Source organism: Eleutherodactylus coqui, chromosome 3 (genome assembly GCF_035609145.1).
Source record: "Eleutherodactylus coqui strain aEleCoq1 chromosome 3, aEleCoq1.hap1, whole genome shotgun sequence".
Classification (NCBI taxonomy): domain Eukaryota; kingdom Metazoa; phylum Chordata; class Amphibia; order Anura; family Eleutherodactylidae; genus Eleutherodactylus; species Eleutherodactylus coqui.
In genome coordinates this window covers 106,656,630-106,675,941 of record NC_089839.1, presented here as the reverse complement: position 1 = coordinate 106,675,941, position 19,312 = coordinate 106,656,630, and the positions used below count along the sequence as shown (strand labels likewise).

The window sequence follows — 19,312 nt, the reverse complement described above, 5'->3', positions numbered from 1 at the left end:
CTACCCCTCCCCTTCTTTTGGGAAGTGTGAGATATCGACTTCCCAGTTGGGGCATTCGTCTACCCCAAGCAAATTTGATCATGGCTGACCTTAACCTGTTGAAAAATTGTATCAGTGGGATAATGGGGATTGCCTCAAAAAGGTATAGAAACCTAGGGAGTACATCCATTTTGAGAGCATTTATTTGCCCAAACCAAGATAAGTCTCGGCTGGCATAAGAGGGTAAGTCTTTCAGTGTATGTTCCAGCAGGGTTAGATAATTCAGTGGTAAAGTTCAGAGTGGTCAGCTGGGATATGCACTCCTAAATATTTTATAGCCTTCTTTTTCTATTTAAACAGGAATTGTTCCTCTATGTATTTTTTTCTACCAATGGTAAAGAAATGTTATGGGATTCCGAATTAATTTTGAAATTGGATATGTGAGGTGGCCAAACTTCTCAAATTTATATAGCAGCGATGGTAGGGTGGTACGTGGTTGTGTTATTTAGAACAAAAGGTCGTCTGCGTATAGCACCGTTTTATATTGAACGTCTCCTATTTGCACTCGCCTAATAGCTGTAGATCACCAAGGAGTGATACATGCCTAATGCAGTCATTGGATAATATATGACTTTGCACTTTATAAGCAGTTAGTGATTCTGTACCTTAACCCCTTTGCACCCTGTGCCATAGATACACTATATGTATATACACTCTACTGGCTGGTTGTTAAAATGAAACACTGTTTTATATTTGCCTTTTTATTTCTAAGTAGTTTTACTGTTTAAAAATTATTTAAAAAAACATAAATTTGGCATTGCCATAATTGTACCGATTTGCAGAATAAAGTTAACATGTCATTTATATTGATAAGTGAGTAGTTGAGGGCTTTGAAGTTAAAGCAAAAAAGAAGACAATAGCAGAATTGCTGATTTTTCCAACCTTCCCCTCCACCATGCAAAACAAAATTGTACAATCTATATATATATGAAGGTGAAAGTCCTCATTTACTGACTGACTTACTCACTGACTGACTCGCCACTAATTCTCTAACTTCTTGATGTCGTACAAACATGAAATTTGGCATGACCATTCTTTAGATCCGAAATAGTAAAAGGGTTACAACTTTATCATTCAATGGTAAGTATTGGCACCCCTATATGATGTACCCAATTTAATTCTTTAACTTACCGATCTCGTACAAACATGACATTTAGCACGACCATTCCTTAGGTCTTAGATAGAAAAAGTAAAAGGGTCATAACTTGATTATTCAATGCTAAGTGCAAAAGTATTGGCACCCCTATGTAATGTCCTTAATCTAATTCTCTAACTTCCCAGTGTCATACAAACATAAAATGTGGCATGACCATTCTTTAGGTCCTATATAGGAAAAGCAAAGGGATCAAAACTTGATTATTTAATGCTAAGTGCAAAAGCTTTGGCACCCCTATGTAATGTATCTAATCTAATTCTCTAACTTCCTGGTGTCATACAAACATGAAATTTGGCATGAGCATTGTTTAGGTACTAAATAGGAAAAGTAAAGGAGTCACATCTTGATTATTCAATGCTAATTGCAAAAGTAAGTGCATCCCCTATGTTATGTAACTTCCCAGTGTCGTACAAGCGTGGAATCTGGCAGGAGCATTCTTTTTTAAACAGAATAAAAAGCACTGTATGCAGCACTTTTTCTTCTGGTATTTTGTGCTGTATCTGTGACGGAACCTCCGAGTAGTGTTAGATTCTACAATTACAATGTAGTTATTGCAAAATGCTATTAAATTTATGCTATGGGATACTAATCATTGTAATTCATACCTTTTCTAAAAACCACCTTAGCAATAGCACCCTGAGTTTTTTCAGAATTCTCTTTCATGTACTTAAAGCTTCCTTTTTCAGCAATTTGCTTCACTTGTTCTTCAGTTATTGATATTCCAAAGAATTCAGATATCTTCTTAACCGATCCCTCCAGGTCCTACAAAGATGAGAGTAACAAGGATTCACTTCAAGTTTGAAAATGTTATGATTGGAAACAGAGGTGTAATTTCAGGCTCCTTGGAACATCTGAAAAGTTTATAACAGGGCCCCTCCCACCCACCAAGTACAATACTAATATTTTTTTATGTGCAGAGGGACTTTTGGTCCCCTAAAACACCAGCACAGGTTGATGGTTGCCCTATGGTTGCCCTAAAGATAAACTGTTTGGAAACAGAAATACTCATAGAAAATTGATGGCAGAAAAAGACCACATGGTCCATATAGTCTGCTCTTATATTATTGATTTTCCAACCACATCTGCTGAAACTTTATTCCAAGCCCAGGTAACGGGCACCAGAAGGAGAATCCGTAGCAGGTGAGCAATCCAGGAGCAGGGAATAGTGGAGTGGCACAGGAGCCGTCGCCGCCAGGACTCCAAGGAAGAGGCCGATCAGCGGGCAGAAGCAGAGGAGCAGGTCCCGGAGCGGCAGGAGGACAGACAGCGTAGCTGTTGGGAGAGAGGTCCTGCCGGTGAGACTGAAGGAGCTGCAGAGGAGCTGCCGACAGAGCTGATAAGTATAATCTGTGTATCTTAGTGTGTGTGTGTGCTTGTGGGTCTAAGTGTGTGTCTTAGTGTGTGTGTGACTGTGGGTCTAAGTGTGTGTCTGTGACTAAGGGAGGTGGTATTAGAGTGTATTAGAGTGTGAGTGTATAAGTGTCTGTATGCAAGGTGTAAGTGCAGCAGGATTAGGGGATTGAGTGAGAGTGCGAATGTTAGTTAAAAAAAAAAAAATTTTTTTTAAAAGTGTGTGAGCGGGTGCGCATAGGTGGCAGAATGTTAGCGGTTGCGCACAGGTAGCAGCATGTGGGCGGTTGCGCATAGGTGGCAGCGTGTGAGCGGTTGCGCATAGGCAGCAGTGTGTGAGCGGTTGCGCATAGGCGGCAGCGTGTGAGCGGTTGCGCATAGGCGGCAGCGTGTGAGCAAGGCTATCTTCACTACTTCTGTAATTTAATTGTAGATCCCCATTAAGATGAGCTCCATGCCTGGCAATGTCATCCAGTGGGCTACTTGTGCAATGTATGCGGTCCTTGATCAGCCGATCGAGGGTGCATACTGTTGTGCAAGATGCGTGCACGTCGCACATTTAGAAGCCCAAATCCTGGATCTAAAAGGACAACTGGCAACACTGAGACCCATTAACATCATGGAAAGGAGTTTGGTGTTCACTGAGCAGACACTCGCTGGGATAGAGGCCGGGGCGGATAGTAGTATGGAAGAGCAGGTGGAGCAGGCAGTAAGCTGGGTGACAGATAGAAGGAGGGGTAGAGGGAAGAGAACAAGGGAGGCTAGTCCTGAACTGGCACAACCCAACAAGTTTGCAAAGTTGGCAAATGAGGGGGATGAACACGTGGAATCTCTGTGGGTAGAAATACAGGGAGGAAAAAATAACAAAATCCTGATAGGAGTTTTCTATAGACCAGCAAAAGCAAAAGAAGAAACTGAAACCTTACTATTAAGGCACATAGAAGAGGTGTCAAAGTGCAATGAAGTAATTATCATGGGGGATTTTAATTATCCGGATATAACATGGGAAAACGAAACCTGCAATTCTCATTGATAAATTCTTTAGAACAATTAAAGATAACTACCGTATCCAACTTGTGCAGGAGCCAACTAGAGGGAGGGCCACTCTAGACTTAGTACTAACTAACAAACCAGAACGAATAATGGGGGTACAGGTTGAGGGGCACTTGGGAAATAGTGACCACAATATAATTAACTTCCAGCTGTCATTCAATAAGAAGCCTTTTCAGGGAGCAACAAATAAACTAAACTTTAGTAAAGCAAAATTTGATCAGCTTAGAACTACTATCGGTAACATTAATTGCGACAACACCCTCAAAAATATCAGTACAGAGGAGAAATGGGAAACGTTTAAAAGGATCCTAATCAGCTCATGTGAGCAGTTCACACCTTTTAAAAATAAAAGAACTTCAAGTAAAAGGAAACCAATGTGGCTCGACAAGACTGTAAGGGGGGCAATAAATGAAAAAAAGAAAGCGTTTAAACTACTAAAGCAAGAAGGCAGCGAAGAAGCACTAAAATCGTACAGGGAAAAAAATAAAATATGCAAAGATAAGATCAAAACTGTAAAGGAGGAGGCTGAAAGACTGATCGCCAAAGAGAGCAAAAACAACCCAAAACTATTTTTTAACTATATTAACAGCAAAAGGATTTGCACCGAGAGCACTGGCCCTTTAACAAATAATGCAGGAGAAATCATTGAAGATGATGGAGGGAAGGCAAACCTATTAAACAGTTTCTTTTCAAGCATATTCGCGAACAAAAAGGAAATGCCATATGAGATGCAGGGAACCAAAATGAACCCCTCACAAAATATCTCATACCTAACGCAGGAGGAAGTGCGGAACCAGTTAAAGAAGATTAAAATCGATAAATCACCAGGCCCAGATGGAATACACCCAAGGGTACTAAGGGAATTTAGTGATGAGATAGCTAGACCGCTAATATTTATGGATACTATCAAAACCGGGGTTGTACCACTGGATTGGCGCATTGCCAATGTGGTTCCAGTTTACAAAAATGGGGTTCAAAAGTGAGCCTGGTAACTACAGGCCGGTACATCTCACTTCAGTAACTGGAAAAATATTCGAGGGGTTTCTGAGAGACACCATCGAAGAATACCTCAAGGAGAACAACGGAATAACTCCTCACCAGCATGGATTCATGAAGGGTCGATCATGTCAGACCAATCTGATCAGCTTCTATGATGAAGTAAGCTCTAGGCTGGACCTGGGTGAGTCTATTGATCTTGTGTATCTGGACTTCTCTAAAGCATTTGACACCGTGCCGCATAATAGGCTGATATATAAAATGAGACAGCTCGGATTGGGTGAAAACGTGTGTAGTTGGGTAATGAATTGGCTCAGAGATAGAAAGTAGAGGGTGGTAATAAATGGTTCGTACCCTGATTGGGCCACCGTCGCTAGCAGGGTGCCACAGGGCTCAGTATTAGGCCCCATTCAGTTCAATATATTTATCAATGACCTGATAGAGGGGCTGCATAGTAAAATATCAATATTTGCAGGTGACACAAAATTATACAATATACAGCTCTAGGTTGGACCTGGGAGAGTCTATTGATCTTGTGTATCTGGACTTCTCTAAAGCATTTGACACCGTGCCACATAATAGGCTGATATATAAAATGAGACAGCTCGGATTGGGTAAAAACGTGTGTAGTTGGGTAATGAATTGGCTCAGAGATAGAAAGCAGAGGGTGGTAATAAATGGTTCGTACCCTGATTGGGCCACCGTCGCTAGCAGGGTGCCACAGGGCTCAGTATTAGGCCCCATTCAGTTCAATATATTTATCAATGACCTGATAGAGGGGCTGCATAGTAAAATATCAATATTTGCAGGTGACACAAAATTATACAATATAACGTTGCAGCCATGGCTTAACGTGCACCTATACATTTCTATTGGGATATATTTCCAATGGTTAGTGCTGACCCCTCTCCCCTTTTTATACAATATAATCAATGCAACGGAGGACAATGTACGGCTACAAACGGACCTAGATAAGCTAGGGGCTTGGGCAGAAAAATGGCAAATGAAGTTCAATATTGATAAATGTAAGGCTATGCACATGGGCAGGAGAAACGGATGTCTCCCATATACACTTAATGGGGTATTGCTAGGGAAAAGTGATATGGAAAAAGACCTGGCGGTACTAGTGGATTGTAGATTAAACTGGAGTAACCAATGCCAGACAGCTGCTGCAAAAGCTAATAAAGTCTTGGGGTGCATTTAAAGAGGTATAGGGCCTAAGGACGAGAACATTATCCTCCCACTATATTAGGCACTTGTCAGGCCCCACAGGGAATACTGCGTACAGTTCTGGTTACTGGTGCTCAGGAAAGATGTTGCAGCACTTGAGTGGGTTCAAAGAAGGGCAACTAAACTAATACATGGAATGAAGGGACCAGAATACCCAGAGAGGTTATCCAAATTGGGATTATTTACCCTGGAAAAAAGACAGCTAAGGGGTGATCAAATAAATATGTATAAATGCTAGAGATGAGCGAACGTACTCGTCCGAGCTTGATATTCGTGCGAATATTAGGGTGTTCGGGATGCTCGTTACTCGTAACGAGTACCACGCGGTGTTCCGGTTACTTTCAGTTTCCTCTCTGAGACGTTAGCGCGCTTTTCTGGCCAATTGAAAGACAGGGAAGGCATTACAACTTCCCCCTGTGACGTTCAAGCCCTATACCACCCCCCTGCTGTGAGTGGCTGGGGCGATCAGATGTCACCCAAGTATAAAAGTCGGCCCCTCCCGCGGCTCGCCACACGTGCCTTGTGAGTTAGCTGAGGGACAGTGGTATCGTGCTGGAGCTGCTGTAGGGAGAGCGTTAGGAGTTAGTGTAGGCTTCAAGAACCCCAACGGTCCTTCTCAGGGCCACATCTAATAGTGTGCAGTACTGTGTTAGCACTGTATTTATTTATTTTTTTCAAAATTGGATCTGCAGAGTATTGCGCCCTGCAATAGGGACAGAAGTGGTGGTTAGGCAGGGAGAGTGTTAGCAGTGAGTGTAGGCTTCAAGAACCCCAACGGTCCTTTCTAGGGCCACATCTATCCGTGTGCAGTACTGTCCAGGCTGCTGTTAGCAGTGTTGCATTTTTTTTTTTCTTCTCAAAACCGGCTGTGCAGACCATTGCACCCGGCATTAATACTACAGGGATAGAATTGTGTAGGCAGGGCCAGAAGACATACATTATTCATTGAATAGACGCAGTGTGGCTTGTCCTTTGAAAAACAAGGGAAAAAATTGTATTTCGCCTGCCTCTGACAATCCTCAGGGCTCTGGGTACGTGTGTGCTGCGTGCAGAACGTTAAAAAAAATCAGACGCAGCCAGCTACGTTTTACTGCAGGCTTGCGCCAATTTTTTTCCTGCAAGGGAAATCCCTGATCTGCTGGAGCCAATAACTTTGCATCACTGCAGTTCTCTGACACATTTGCAGGGCCACAACACAGTTATTAAACTTAGTAGTATTCATTGAATAGACGCAGTGTGGCTTGTCCTTTGAAAAACAAGGGAAAAAATTGTATTTCGCCTGCCTCTGACAGTCCTCAGGGCTCTGGGTACGTGTGTGCTGCGTGCAGAACGTTAAAAAAAATCAGACGCAGCCAGCTACGTTTTACTGCAGGCTTGCGCCAATTTTTTTCCTGCAAGGGAAATCCCTGATCTGCTGGAGCCAATAACTTTGCATCACTGCAGTTCTCTGACACATTTGCAGGGCCACAACACAGTTATTAAACTTAGTAGTATTCATTGAATACACGCAGTGTGGCTTGTCCTTTGAAAAACAAGGGAAAAAATTGTATTTCGCCTGCCTCTGACAGTCCTCAGGGCTCTGGGTACGTGTGTGCTGCGTGCAGAACGTTAAAAAAAATCAGACGCAGCCAGCTACGTTTTACTGCAGGCTTGCGCCAATTTTTTTCCTGCATGGGAAATCCCTGATCTGCTGGAGCCAATAACTTTGCATCACTGCAGTTCTCTGACACATTTGCGCCACTTTCTTTCCTGCCTGGGAAATCAAATCACTGGTAATACACCATGCTGAGAGGTAGGGGTAGGCCTATAGGACGTGGACGCGGGCGAGGACGCGGAGGCCCAAGTCAGGGTGTGGGCACAGGCCGAGCCAGTGTGGTGGCCAGGGGTAGAGGCAGGGCCAGACCGAATAATCCACCAACTGTTTCCCAAAGCGCCCCCTCGCGCCATGCCACCCTGCACAGGTCAAGGTGCTCTACGGTGTGGCAGTTTTTCACAGAGACGCCTGACGACCGACGAACAGTGGTGTGCAACCTTTGTAGCGCCAAGATCAGCTGGGGAGGACCACCAACAGCATGCGCAGGCATATGATGGCCAAGCACCCCACAAGGTGGGACGATGGCCGTTCACCGCCTCCGGTTTGCACCACTGCCTATCCCCCTGTGCCCCAACCTGCCACTGAGATCCAACCCCCCTCTCAGGACACAGGCACTACCGTCTCCTGGCCTGCACCCACACCCTCACCTCCGCTGTCCTCGGCCCCATCCAGCAATGTCTCTCAGCGTAGCGTCCAGACGTCGCTAGCGCCACAGTTTGAGCGCAAGCGCAAGTACGACGCCACGCACCCGCACGCTCAAGCGTTAAACGTGCACATTGCAAAATTGATCAGCCTAGAGATGCTGCCGTATAGGCTTGTGGAAACGGAGGCTTTCAAAAGCATGATGGCGGCGGCGGCCCCGCGCTACTCAGTTCCCAGTCGCCACTACTTTTCCCGATGTGCCGTCCCAGGCCTGCACGACCACGTCTCCCGCAACATTGTACGCGCCCTCACCAACGCGGTCACTGCCAAGGTCCACTTAACAACAGACACGTGGACAAGCACCGGCGGGCAGGGCCACTATATCTCCCTGACGGCACATTGGGTGAATTTAGTGGAGGCTGGGACAGGGTCAGAGCCTGGGACCGCTCACGTCCTACCCACCCCCAGAATTGCGGGCCACAGCTCGGTGGTGGTATCTGCGGCGGTGTATGCTTCCTCCACTAAAGCACCTTCCTCCTCCTCCAACGCAACCTCTGTCTCGCAATCAAGATGTGTCAGCAGCACGTCGCCAGCAGTCGGTGTAACGCGGCGTGGCAGCACAGCGGTGGGCAAGCGTCAGCAGGCCGTGCTGAAACTACTCAGCTTAGGAGAGAAGAGGCACACGGCCCACGAACTGCTGCAGGGTCTGACAGAGCAGACCGACCGCTGGCTTGCGCCGCTGAGCCTCCAACCGGGCATGGTCGTGTGTGACAACGGCCGTAAGCTGGTGGCGGCTCTGCAGCTCGGCAGCCTCACGCACGTGCCATGCCTGGCCCATGTGTTTAATTTGGTGGTTCAGCGCTTTCTGAAAAGCTACCCCCACTTGTCATACCTGCTCGGAAAGGTGCGCCAGCTCTGCGCACATTTCCGCAAATCCCACACGCACGCTGCCACCCTGCGGACACTGCAACATCGGTTTAATCTGCCAGTGCACCGACTGCTGTGCAACGTGCCCACACAGTGGAACTCTACGCTCCACATGTTGGCCAGACTCTATGAGCAGCGTAGAGCTATAGTGGAATACCAACTCCAACTTGCACGGCTCAGTGTGAGTCAGCCTCCTCAATTATTTACAGAAGAGTGACCCTGGTTGGCAGCCATCTGCCAGGTCCTTGGAAAATTTGAGGAGTCTACCCAGGTGGTGAGCGGCGATGCTGCAATCATTAGCGTCACCATTCCTCTGCTATGCATCTTGAGAAGTTCCCTGCAAAGCATAAAGGCAGACGCTTTGCGCTCGGGAACAGAGCCGGGGGAAGACAGTATGTCGCTGGATAGTCAGAGCACCCTCCTGTCTATATCTCAGCGCGTTCAGGAGGAGGAGGAGGAGGAGCATGAGGAGGAGGGGGAAGACACAGCTTGGCCCACTGCTGACGGTACCCATGCTGCTTGCCTGTCATCCTTTCAGCGTGTATGGGCTGAGGAGGAGGAAGAGGAGGAGGAGGAGGATCCTGAAAGTGATCTTCCTAGTGAAGACAGCCATGTGTTGCGTACAGGTACCCTGGCACACATGGCTGACTTCATGTTAGGATGCCTTTCTCATGACCCTCGCGTTACACGCATTCTGGCCACTACGGATTACTGGGTGTACACACTGCTCGACCCACGGTATAAGGAGAGCCTTTGCACTCTCATTCCCGAAGAGGAAAGGGGTTCGACAATGATGCAATACCACAGGGCGCTGGTGGACAAACTGATGGTAAACTTCCCATCCGACAGCGCTAGTGGCAGAAGGCGCAGTTCCGAGGGCCAGGTAGCAGGGGAGGCGCAGAGATCATGCAGCATGTACAGCGCAGGCAGGGGAACATTCTCCAAGGCCTTTGCCAGCTTTATGGCTCCCCAGCAAGACTGTGTCACACCTCCCCAGTCACGGCTGAGTCGGCGGGAGCACTGTAAAAGGATGGTGAGGGAGTACGTAGCTGATCGCACGACCGTCCTCCGTGACGCCTCTGCCCCCTACAACTACTGGGTGTCGAAGCTGGACACGTGGCCTGAACTCGCGCTGTATGCCCTGGAGGTGCTTGCTTGTCCTGCGGCTAGCGTCTTGTCAGAGAGTGTGTTTAGTGTGGCTGGGGGAATCATCACGGATAAGCGTACCCGCCTGTCAACCGACAGTGCCGACAGGCTTACACTCATCAAGACGAACAAAGCCTGGATTTCCCCAGACTTCTCTTCTGCACCAGCGGACAGCAGCGATACCTAAGCAATACGTATTATGCACCCGCGGATGGAAGCATCGTTCTCTCTCACCATCCAAAACGGGGACATTTCTGCTTCATCAATCTGTGTATAATATTCCTCCTCCTCCTCCTGCTCCTCCTCCTGAAACCTCACGTAATCACGCCGAACGGGCAATTTTTCTTAGGGCCACAAGGCTCACTCATATAATTTTTCTAAACAATTTTTATACGTTTCAATGCTCTTAAAAGCGTTGAAACTTTAACTTGAACCAATTTTTCGTTAAACTGGGCTGCCTCCAGGCCTAGTTACCACTTAAGCCACATTAACCAAAGCGATTAATAGGTTTCACCTGCCCTCTTGGTTGGGCATGGGCAATTTTTCTGAGGTACATTAGTACTGTTGGTACACCAATTTTTGTGGGCCCTCGCCTACAGTGTAATCCAATTAATTTTTAGCCCACCTGCATTACAGCTGACGTTACATCAGCTGTGTTGGGCACTGCAATGGGATATATTTATGTACCGCCGGTGGGTTCCAGGGAGCCACCCATGCCGTGGGTCCACACAGAGTTGTAACTACATGTGTCCACTTCTAAAGAGCCCCAGTCTGACTGGGGCATGCAGTGTGGCCCGAAGCCCACTTGCATTAAACATGACATTACCTCAGCTGTGATGGGCAATGCAATGGGATATATTTATGTACCGCCGGTGGCTTCCTGGCACCCACCCATGCTGTGGGTCCACACGGAGTTGTAACTGCATGTGTCCACTTGTAAAGAACCCCAGTCTGACTGGGGCATGCAGTGTGGGCCGAAGCCCACCTGCATTAAGCACGACATTACTACCTCAGCTGTGTTGGGCAATGCAATGGGATATTTTTGTGTATCGCCGGTGGGTTCCAGGGAGCCACCCATGCTGTAGGTGCACACGGAGTTTAACCTACATGTGTCCACTTGTAAAGAACCCCAGTCTGACTGGGGCATGCAGTGTGGGCCGAAGCCCACCTGCATTAAGCACAAAATTACTACCTCAGCTGTGTTGGGCAATGCAATGGGATATTTCTATGTACCGCCGGTGGCTTCCTGGCACCCACCCATGCTGTGGGTCCACAGGGAATTATAAATGCATCTGTTTCCACTTGTAAAGAACCCCAGTCTGACTGGGGCATGCAGTGTGGGCCGAAGCCCACCTGCATTAAGCACGACATTACTACCTCAGCTGTGTTGGGCAATGCAATGGGATATTTTTGTGTATCGCCGGTGGGTTCCAGGGAGCCACCCATGCTGTAGGTGCACACGGAGTTTAACCTACATGTGTCCACTTGTAAAGAACCCCAGTCTGACTGGGGCATGCAGTGTGGGCCGAAGCCCACCTGCATTAAGCACAAAATTACTACCTCAGCTGTGTTGGGCAATGCAATGGGATATTTTTGTGTATCGCCGGTGGGTTCCAGGGAGCCACCCATGCTGTCGGTCCACAGGGACTTCACAATAGGGAGTTGTACCTGCCTGTGTCTATGAATTAAAAAGCCTGGTCTGACTGGGGCATGCAGAGACACCTTGACAGAATGAATAGTGTGTGGCACATAGGTTCCCCATTGCTATGCCCACGTGTGCAGCTCCTGATGGCGGTGGCACAGGATTCTATTTCTCATTGCTTCTGTACAGCATTGTGGGCTATCGCCCCGCCCCTTTTAAAGAGGGTCGCTGCCTAGCCGTGCCAACCCTCTGCAGTGTGTGCCTGCGGTTCCTCCTCATGGCAGACGCACTTCTAAATAGACATGAGGGTGGTGTGGCATGAGGGCAGCTGAAGGCTGCGCAGGGACACTTTGGTGTGCGCTGTGGGGGGGAGGGGGGGGCGGTTGGGCAGCATGTAACCCAGGAGAAGTGGCAGTGGAGTGTCATGCAGGCAGTGATTGTGCTTTGTTGGAGGTAGTGTGGTGCTTAGCAAAGGTATGCCATGCTAATGAGGGCTTTTCAGAAGTAAAAGTTGTTGGGAGGGGGGGGGGCACTCTTGCCGCTATTGTGGCTTAATAGTGGGACCTGTGAACTTGAGATGCAGCCCAACATGTAGCCCCTCGCCTGCCCTATCCGTTGCTGTGTCGTTCCCATCACTTTCTTGAATTGCCCAGATTTTTACACAAGAAAACCTTAGCGAGCATCGGCGAAATACAAAAATGCTCGGGTCGCCCATTGACTTCAATGGGGTTCGTTACTCGAAACGAACCCTCGAGCATCGCGAAAAGTTCGTCCCGAGTAACGAGCACCCGAGCATTTTGGTGCTCGCTCATCTCTAATAAATACATGAGAGGACAATACAAGGATCTCTCCCATGATCTGTTTACACCCAGAACTGCAATGGTAACGAGAAGGCATCCGCTATGTCTTGAAGAAACCAGGTTCTTTACTGTAAGAGCGGTGAGACTGTGGAACTCTCTGCCTGAGGATATGGTAATGGCAAAATCCATAGAGGAGTTTAAAAGGGAGCTTAATGTCTTTCTAGTGCAGAAGGATATTACAGGATATAAATTTTAGGTCAATTGTTAATCCGGGTATACAGGCAGGTAGGAACTATTAGGGGTTGATTCAAGGATTAGTCTGATTGCCATTAGGGAGTCGGGAAGGAATTTTCCCCCAAATGGGCTAATTGGCTGCTGCCTCTTAGGGTTTTTCCCTTCCTCTGGATCAACAATATAGGAGGATAAACAGGCTGAACTAGATAGACATTGTCTTCATTCATCCTTACATACTATGTTACTACTCTTTCAGTAAATATTTCCAATAATAATCTGCTGATCAATCCCACAACTAATCGCAGATTATGCTCCCTTATTCTGGTGTTTAGCTTAATAAATACACTTTCTTCCCGAACCTTATTTATACCTTTAATATATGTTGAGTTTTCAATCATGTTCCCCCTTTCCAGTCTCTTATCCAGACTTTACAAATTAAGTTCTTTCCTGATAAGTTATGTTCTTGAGACTGTCCACTATTTTTGTAGGCCCATCTTTGGACTCAATCTATTCTATCAATTTTCTTTCTGTAGATGAGTTCTCCAGAACGATCCTAGTATTCCACCTGTGATCTAACCAGAGCTCAATACAACGGGATCACAATCTCCTTGTTACGGTATACTACCCTTGATACGCCAGCCCGGGTGCCCTAGATCTCACCCACAACCCCTGCTCTGCCTGCTTGCCTCCATCCTGACTAACCCCAGGTGGGCAACTCTCACTAGGGACCGAAAAGGGACGCTGGCGTACCTGGATGGAAAGGGTAGAATACCGACATAAAAGGCAGATGTAAATAACTAACACGAACAATATCAAGCAGAACTTGAGGCAGATGAAAAAACCAGGCACACAACAGAAAAGCATAGCAGACAAGCTGACAGAGGCGGGAGAGCAACAAAGGCAGACTAGCTAGCACACTGACGGAAACCAATAACTGGCAGTTATTGTCAGTCTCTGCCCGACCTTTAAACAAAAGCCTCCACCCAAGGGCGAAGAGAGGGAGGCAGCAAACTCCCAACACAACATACTAAAAGGGAGCTCATGCACGGCAGCTGCACTCACAGGCGCGCGCCACCAGCACCATGACGGCCAGGCACTTGCGCCCCCGGCAGCCAAACAACAAGCCGGGGTGATGAGCCCCGACCGCGGGACCCCGCACACTGCCTCCCCGGGAGGACCAGCAACCGCCGCATGGTAACACCTCTTCTTTCTACCGGTAATACCTCTGGCTATGCATCCAAGCTTCCTACTTGCTTTCTTTGCTGCCTAACCTTACTGTAGTATCATTTTGAAGTTGCCAGAAATCAGAACCTGTAAATCTTTTTGCTAAATCTTCACAATTTTGTATATAATTTTGATTAGTTAGTTTCCTCCTTTTCTCTATACTCATCTTAACTCTATCCAGTAATGACTCTGCTCACGTAAAAATACAGCTTTTCTGAGCCACTGGAAATGACAAAAACTGAACGTTATCTTCTTAGCAACAAGAACAGGAATTATTTTATGTCATGAAGATTCATTTGATTACAGAGGCCTTAATTTATAAGATTAGAAATGAAATATATTTTTCTCATTCCAGAAGCAACACCACTTTTTCCTCAAGCATGGGCATGTATGGTGCCGATCCTGGAAAAAAAACAAACCATTTTACTTCATTTCTCATAGAAGTCCTTTAAAGTCCCACTGCAAACAGATACAGAGTATTTGCTAATAGTATACAACCCCTCACTCTTGTCCACATACATATTTCTACTTCAGACATTTAATGTTACTATATTTTATGCCTTTTGTATTATGTTAAGCAATGACCTGGCGCCACCTTGCTACCTGTCTGTATCATCTGCTGCTGCACAAAATAACTACTGGTAGCCACTGCTGTAATGGCAAGGTTGAGATTGGACAAGCAATGGTTGGCAATATGGCAAGCAATTAAGTATGAATCAGTATGTTTGCAAGGTAACACAAGTTAACAACATAGCACCAAGAATCATGTAGAACAAAATGAACTAAAATTTAGGAACAAGGGAACAAAAAGGAACTGCAACCCGGAAATGGGCAAAGTAGGACAAGATGGGGAAGACAAAGCTCTGTAAGTAGGTTAGATACAAGCACATGGGCAAACCACATAATGTGCTAGGAATTCAGGATAGATGGGAAGACAGAATGCAAGAGTCTGGCAGTTAGTGAAGAGGAAGGACACAGCAGCTGTAATGTGCTTTTGAAACTTTGGAAACTAATTAGTTGACATATATATATTCAGTACTTACTTCTTTCATATCCTCAAATGTCATCAACAAAACTGTGTCTTCATCGAGATGTTTGTTCCAGGTAACTGCATGATCAAAATATGACCCGTTGACAACTAAAATGATCAAAACCAAATAATTAGTCTGGAATTGAGTCTCTTACTAGAAATGTCTCTTCTATTTTGAGGTTTTTAGCGCTCCTCCATGATGTAATTGCAGATGACCTGCCATGGCAGCCAGAGGCCTAACTATGGCTCCTGGATCTGCCAGGTCCAAAAACCTATTTGTCTCTGCTAAAGACAAGACCGGACAGCAAATTAGAGGGAAGGTGAACCCCTAGAGGCCAGCACTTTAGAGGGATTTTTCTGCACAAAAATATCATGTTAGGTAAATAATGTGATTTGCACTTTTGCCAGTTTTCACATTGGCTACAAGCGCTGCGGAATAAGTTGGCGCTATACAAATAAAGATTATTTGCAGACTGCCCTCGGCTAGACAGCCAAACACTCCGGTTAGACCACATAGAAGCATTTTTTGAACTTTCTAGTGTTGGAATGATCTGACTATCGCTCTTATGCATCTTGTAATGTGCTGTATACGTATTGATGGGCCTCATTGTGTTGCTGTTATAGACGCTTGTTGTAATATCTCTTTTATTGTAAAAATGTACAAAAATCTATAAATCACAATCAAAATAATTGTTAAAAAAGTCAAATTTTTAAAATTGTACCTTTTCCAGCCATGAAGTCTGGGAAAAAGTCATCCCAGGTATCGTAGGAGGGAAGTACGGAATTGTTATTGTAGAAGTGGAAGAATGACACTGCTGTATCTTTAGGATTCCGAAACACCACCAGCATCTACAAGGCAGTAATGGAAACACAGATAAATGTGTCATATGAATGCCGGCAGCAGATCGTCTACTGGACCAGACCACAGCTTTCAGAAGACAATCGATGTAGGTTCTTATATTTTTGGTCCCTTTATTTTTTTCTGTCACTTTAGGCCGGTGTCCCATGAGCGTATTTGCGCAACATTTTGCAGGTGCAAAATTTGTGCATGCATCAAGCCATTAATTTTAATGGGTTAGTTCCCATTTGCGCATTTTGTGCACAGATTTTCGACCACAAAACCTCAAAGGGAGCACACAAACTCACCTGCCACCACAACACTCGAGCGCACCCTTGACCGGAGTGCATGAAGGCACCCCTGACTTGAGTACACAAACGCATTTTTCACCAGAGCACTCTTACTCACCCTTAACCGCCTCACACAAACACACCATCAACCACAGCACGCGAACACTTCTCAAATACAGCACACAAACGCACCCTGGACCATAGCACCCGAATTTATATAGCGATGCTAAGGTTAACTTCACACAGGCGAGCGAGATATCAGGTCGTGAATCATGGCATAATATTGCGCTCGCCAACATGTGAATTCCCTGCGGATGCGAGGCGTTTTTATGTCAAAACTGCCTCACATCACCTCGGGGCAGTAGCAATCCTCCATTGCATTTGTCAGCTGCGGCATAGGATCGTGGAGTTTCTCCTATTGTTTTCATTGAGAGACCTCACATCTCATCGCATGCCCCTAGCACATGGTGCAATGCTACCGCAGGTCCCATTGAAAACAATGGAATATGCGATGCGAGAGCATGCACAACTTAGAACATGGCGCAATTTGTCTCTCACATAGCATCATAGTGCCATGCAGGAAAACAACATTCATGTGTATGACCCAAAACAATGGGGTTCATATTTGTGTGAGATTTGTGCATCTCGCAATGCACAATGTAATAAAGCATTATGCACTATTATAAAAAGAAAAAACTGACATATTTTTGCTCAGTTTTTTCTTTTTTCCTAAGGGCTCCTACCCGCTTGCATTTTTTTAACGCTGCGATATTGCTGTATTTTTTACCACGATTGTCAATGGGACTTTCTAACGTTAAAAACGCATCGCACAAAAAACGCAAAGCACAAACTTGTAGAGATGAGCGAGCGTACTCGGAAAAGCACTACTCGCTCGAGTAATTTGCTTTATCCGAGTATCGCTGTGCTCGTCCCTGAAGATTCGGGTGCCGGCACGGAGCGGGGAGCTGCAGGGGAGAGCGGGGAGGAACGGAGGGGAGATCTTTCTCTCCCTCTCTCCCGCCCACTCTCCCCTGCTCCCCGCTGCGACTCACCTGTCAGCTGCGGCGGCCCCCGAATCTTCAGGGACGAGCACAGCGATACTTGGATAAAGCAAATTACTCGAGCGAGTAGTGCTTTTCCGAGTACGCTCGCTCATCTCTACAAACTTGCGATGCGTTTTTAATAGAGATGAGCGAACACCAAAATGTTCGGGTGTTCGTTATTCGTAACGAACTTCCCGTGATGCTCGAGGGTTCGTTTCGAACAACGAACCCCATTGAAGTCAATGGGCGACCGGAACATTTTTGTATTTCGCCGATGCTCGCTAAGGTTTTCATGTGTGAAAATCTGGGCAATTCAGGAAAGTGATGGGAATGACACAGTGACGGATAGGGCAGGCGAGGGGCTACATGGTGGGCTGCATCTCAAGTTCACAGGTCCCACTATTAAGCCACAATAGCGGCAAGAGTGCCCCCCCCCCCCCACTGTCGGCATAAAGATCGTCCTCCTCTGGCACAGCTGTAACAGCTGTAGCAGAGAAGAACGATGTTTGCCCATTGAATTCAATGGAACCGGCAATACAGCCGACTCCACTGAATGCAATGGGCTGCCGGCGATCGCAGGATGAATGGTCGGAAAGGGGTTAAATATATAACCCCTTTCCTGCAATTCATCCAGAAATGTGTTACACTAAAAATATATACCGGCGTATAAGGCGACCGGGCGTATAAGACGACCCCCCAACTGTCACCTTATACGCCGGCAATACAGTGGAGCAAAGAATAAAAAGCATTACTTACGTTTTTAGATGATCTGCGGCGCTCCTGCAGGCTGTCACTCCCTCCTGGTCCACGGCAGACAAGCTTTCTCCACGAAAGACTTTAAATCCCTGCCTCCAGAAGCACATGTGCCTTCAGCCAATCACAGCCAATGACAATGATGTCATTGAATGGCTGTGATTGGCTGTGTTTCTGGAGGCGGGGATTTCAAGGCTTGAAATCCCCGCCTCCAGAAACACAGCCAATCACAGCCATTCAATGACATCATTGTCATTAGCTGTGATTGGCTGAAGGCACATGTGCTTCTGGAGGCAGGGATTTAAAGTCTTTCGTGGAGAAAGCTTGTCTGCCGTGGACCAGGAGGGAGTGACAGCCTGCAGGAGCGCCGCAGATCATCTAAAAACGTAAGTAATGCTTTTTATTCTTTGCTCCACTGTATTGCCGGCGTATAAGGTGACAGTTGGGGGGTCGTCTTATACGCCCGGTCGCCTTATACGCCGGTATATATTTTTAGTGTAACACATTTCTGGATGAATTGCAGGAAAGGGGTTATATATTTAACCCCTTTCCGACCATTCATCCTGCGATCGCCGGCAGCCCATTGCATTCAGTGGAGTCGGCTGTATTGCCGGTTCCATTGAATTCAATGGGCAAACATCGTTCTTCTCTGCTACAGCTGTTACAGCTGTGCCAGAGAAGAAGGATTTGTCTTCTATATGTTCTCAATGGGGTCAGCGCTGCTGCCGCTGGCCCCATTGAGCGCATATAGAATGCATCCATAGCGAGCAGCGGGAGGGGCAGACTTTCATATCAGGCGGACACCTTATCTCCCCAGCCACTCACAGCAGGGGGGTGGTATAGGGCTTAAACGTTGCAGGGGGAAGTTGTAATGCCTTCCCTGTCTTTATATTGGCCAAAAAAAAGCGCTAACGTCTCAGGGAAGAAAGTTTAATTTACCAGAACACCGCATGGTGTTCGTTACGAATAACGAACATCCCGAACACCCTAATATTCGCACGAATAGCAAGCTCGGACGAACGCGTTCGCTCATCTCTAGTTTTTAACATTAGAAAGTCCCATTGACAATCGCGTTAATAAAACCGCAGCGATATCGCAGCGTTAAAAAAACGCAAGTGGATAGGAGCTCTAATTATTGTACACATGTCCTTCCTTTTTAATCTGTTACTTGCAATAGTGAGTCCCCAGCCACAACTAAGGAAGGGGTGTTGCCCCGAAATACGTCGTTTTATACTGTTTTAACATAAAACGGAGCAGCTGAGCTTACTTCATGTATTCTACTGAACTTTATATTTCGGTCAGCTCCGCCTACACCCATCACATTT

The 19,312-nt window shown here is 46.4% G+C and overlaps 1 protein-coding gene across 1 annotated transcript in view; it reads right to left on the bottom strand.

Moving 5' to 3' along the window:
- The window catches only part of LOC136620889 (sulfotransferase 6B1-like), a 37,957-nt gene that overhangs the window by 15,543 nt on the left and 3,102 nt on the right, over positions 1-19,312 (bottom strand). Inside the window, exons 4-6 of the mRNA XM_066595941.1 lie at positions 15,786-15,912; positions 15,077-15,171; positions 1,801-1,957 (exon numbers count right to left, since the gene is read on the bottom strand). Coding sequence (XP_066452038.1) covers positions 1,801-1,957; positions 15,077-15,171; positions 15,786-15,912 — 379 coding nt within the window. The remainder of the gene's footprint in view (positions 1-1,800; positions 1,958-15,076; positions 15,172-15,785; positions 15,913-19,312) is intronic.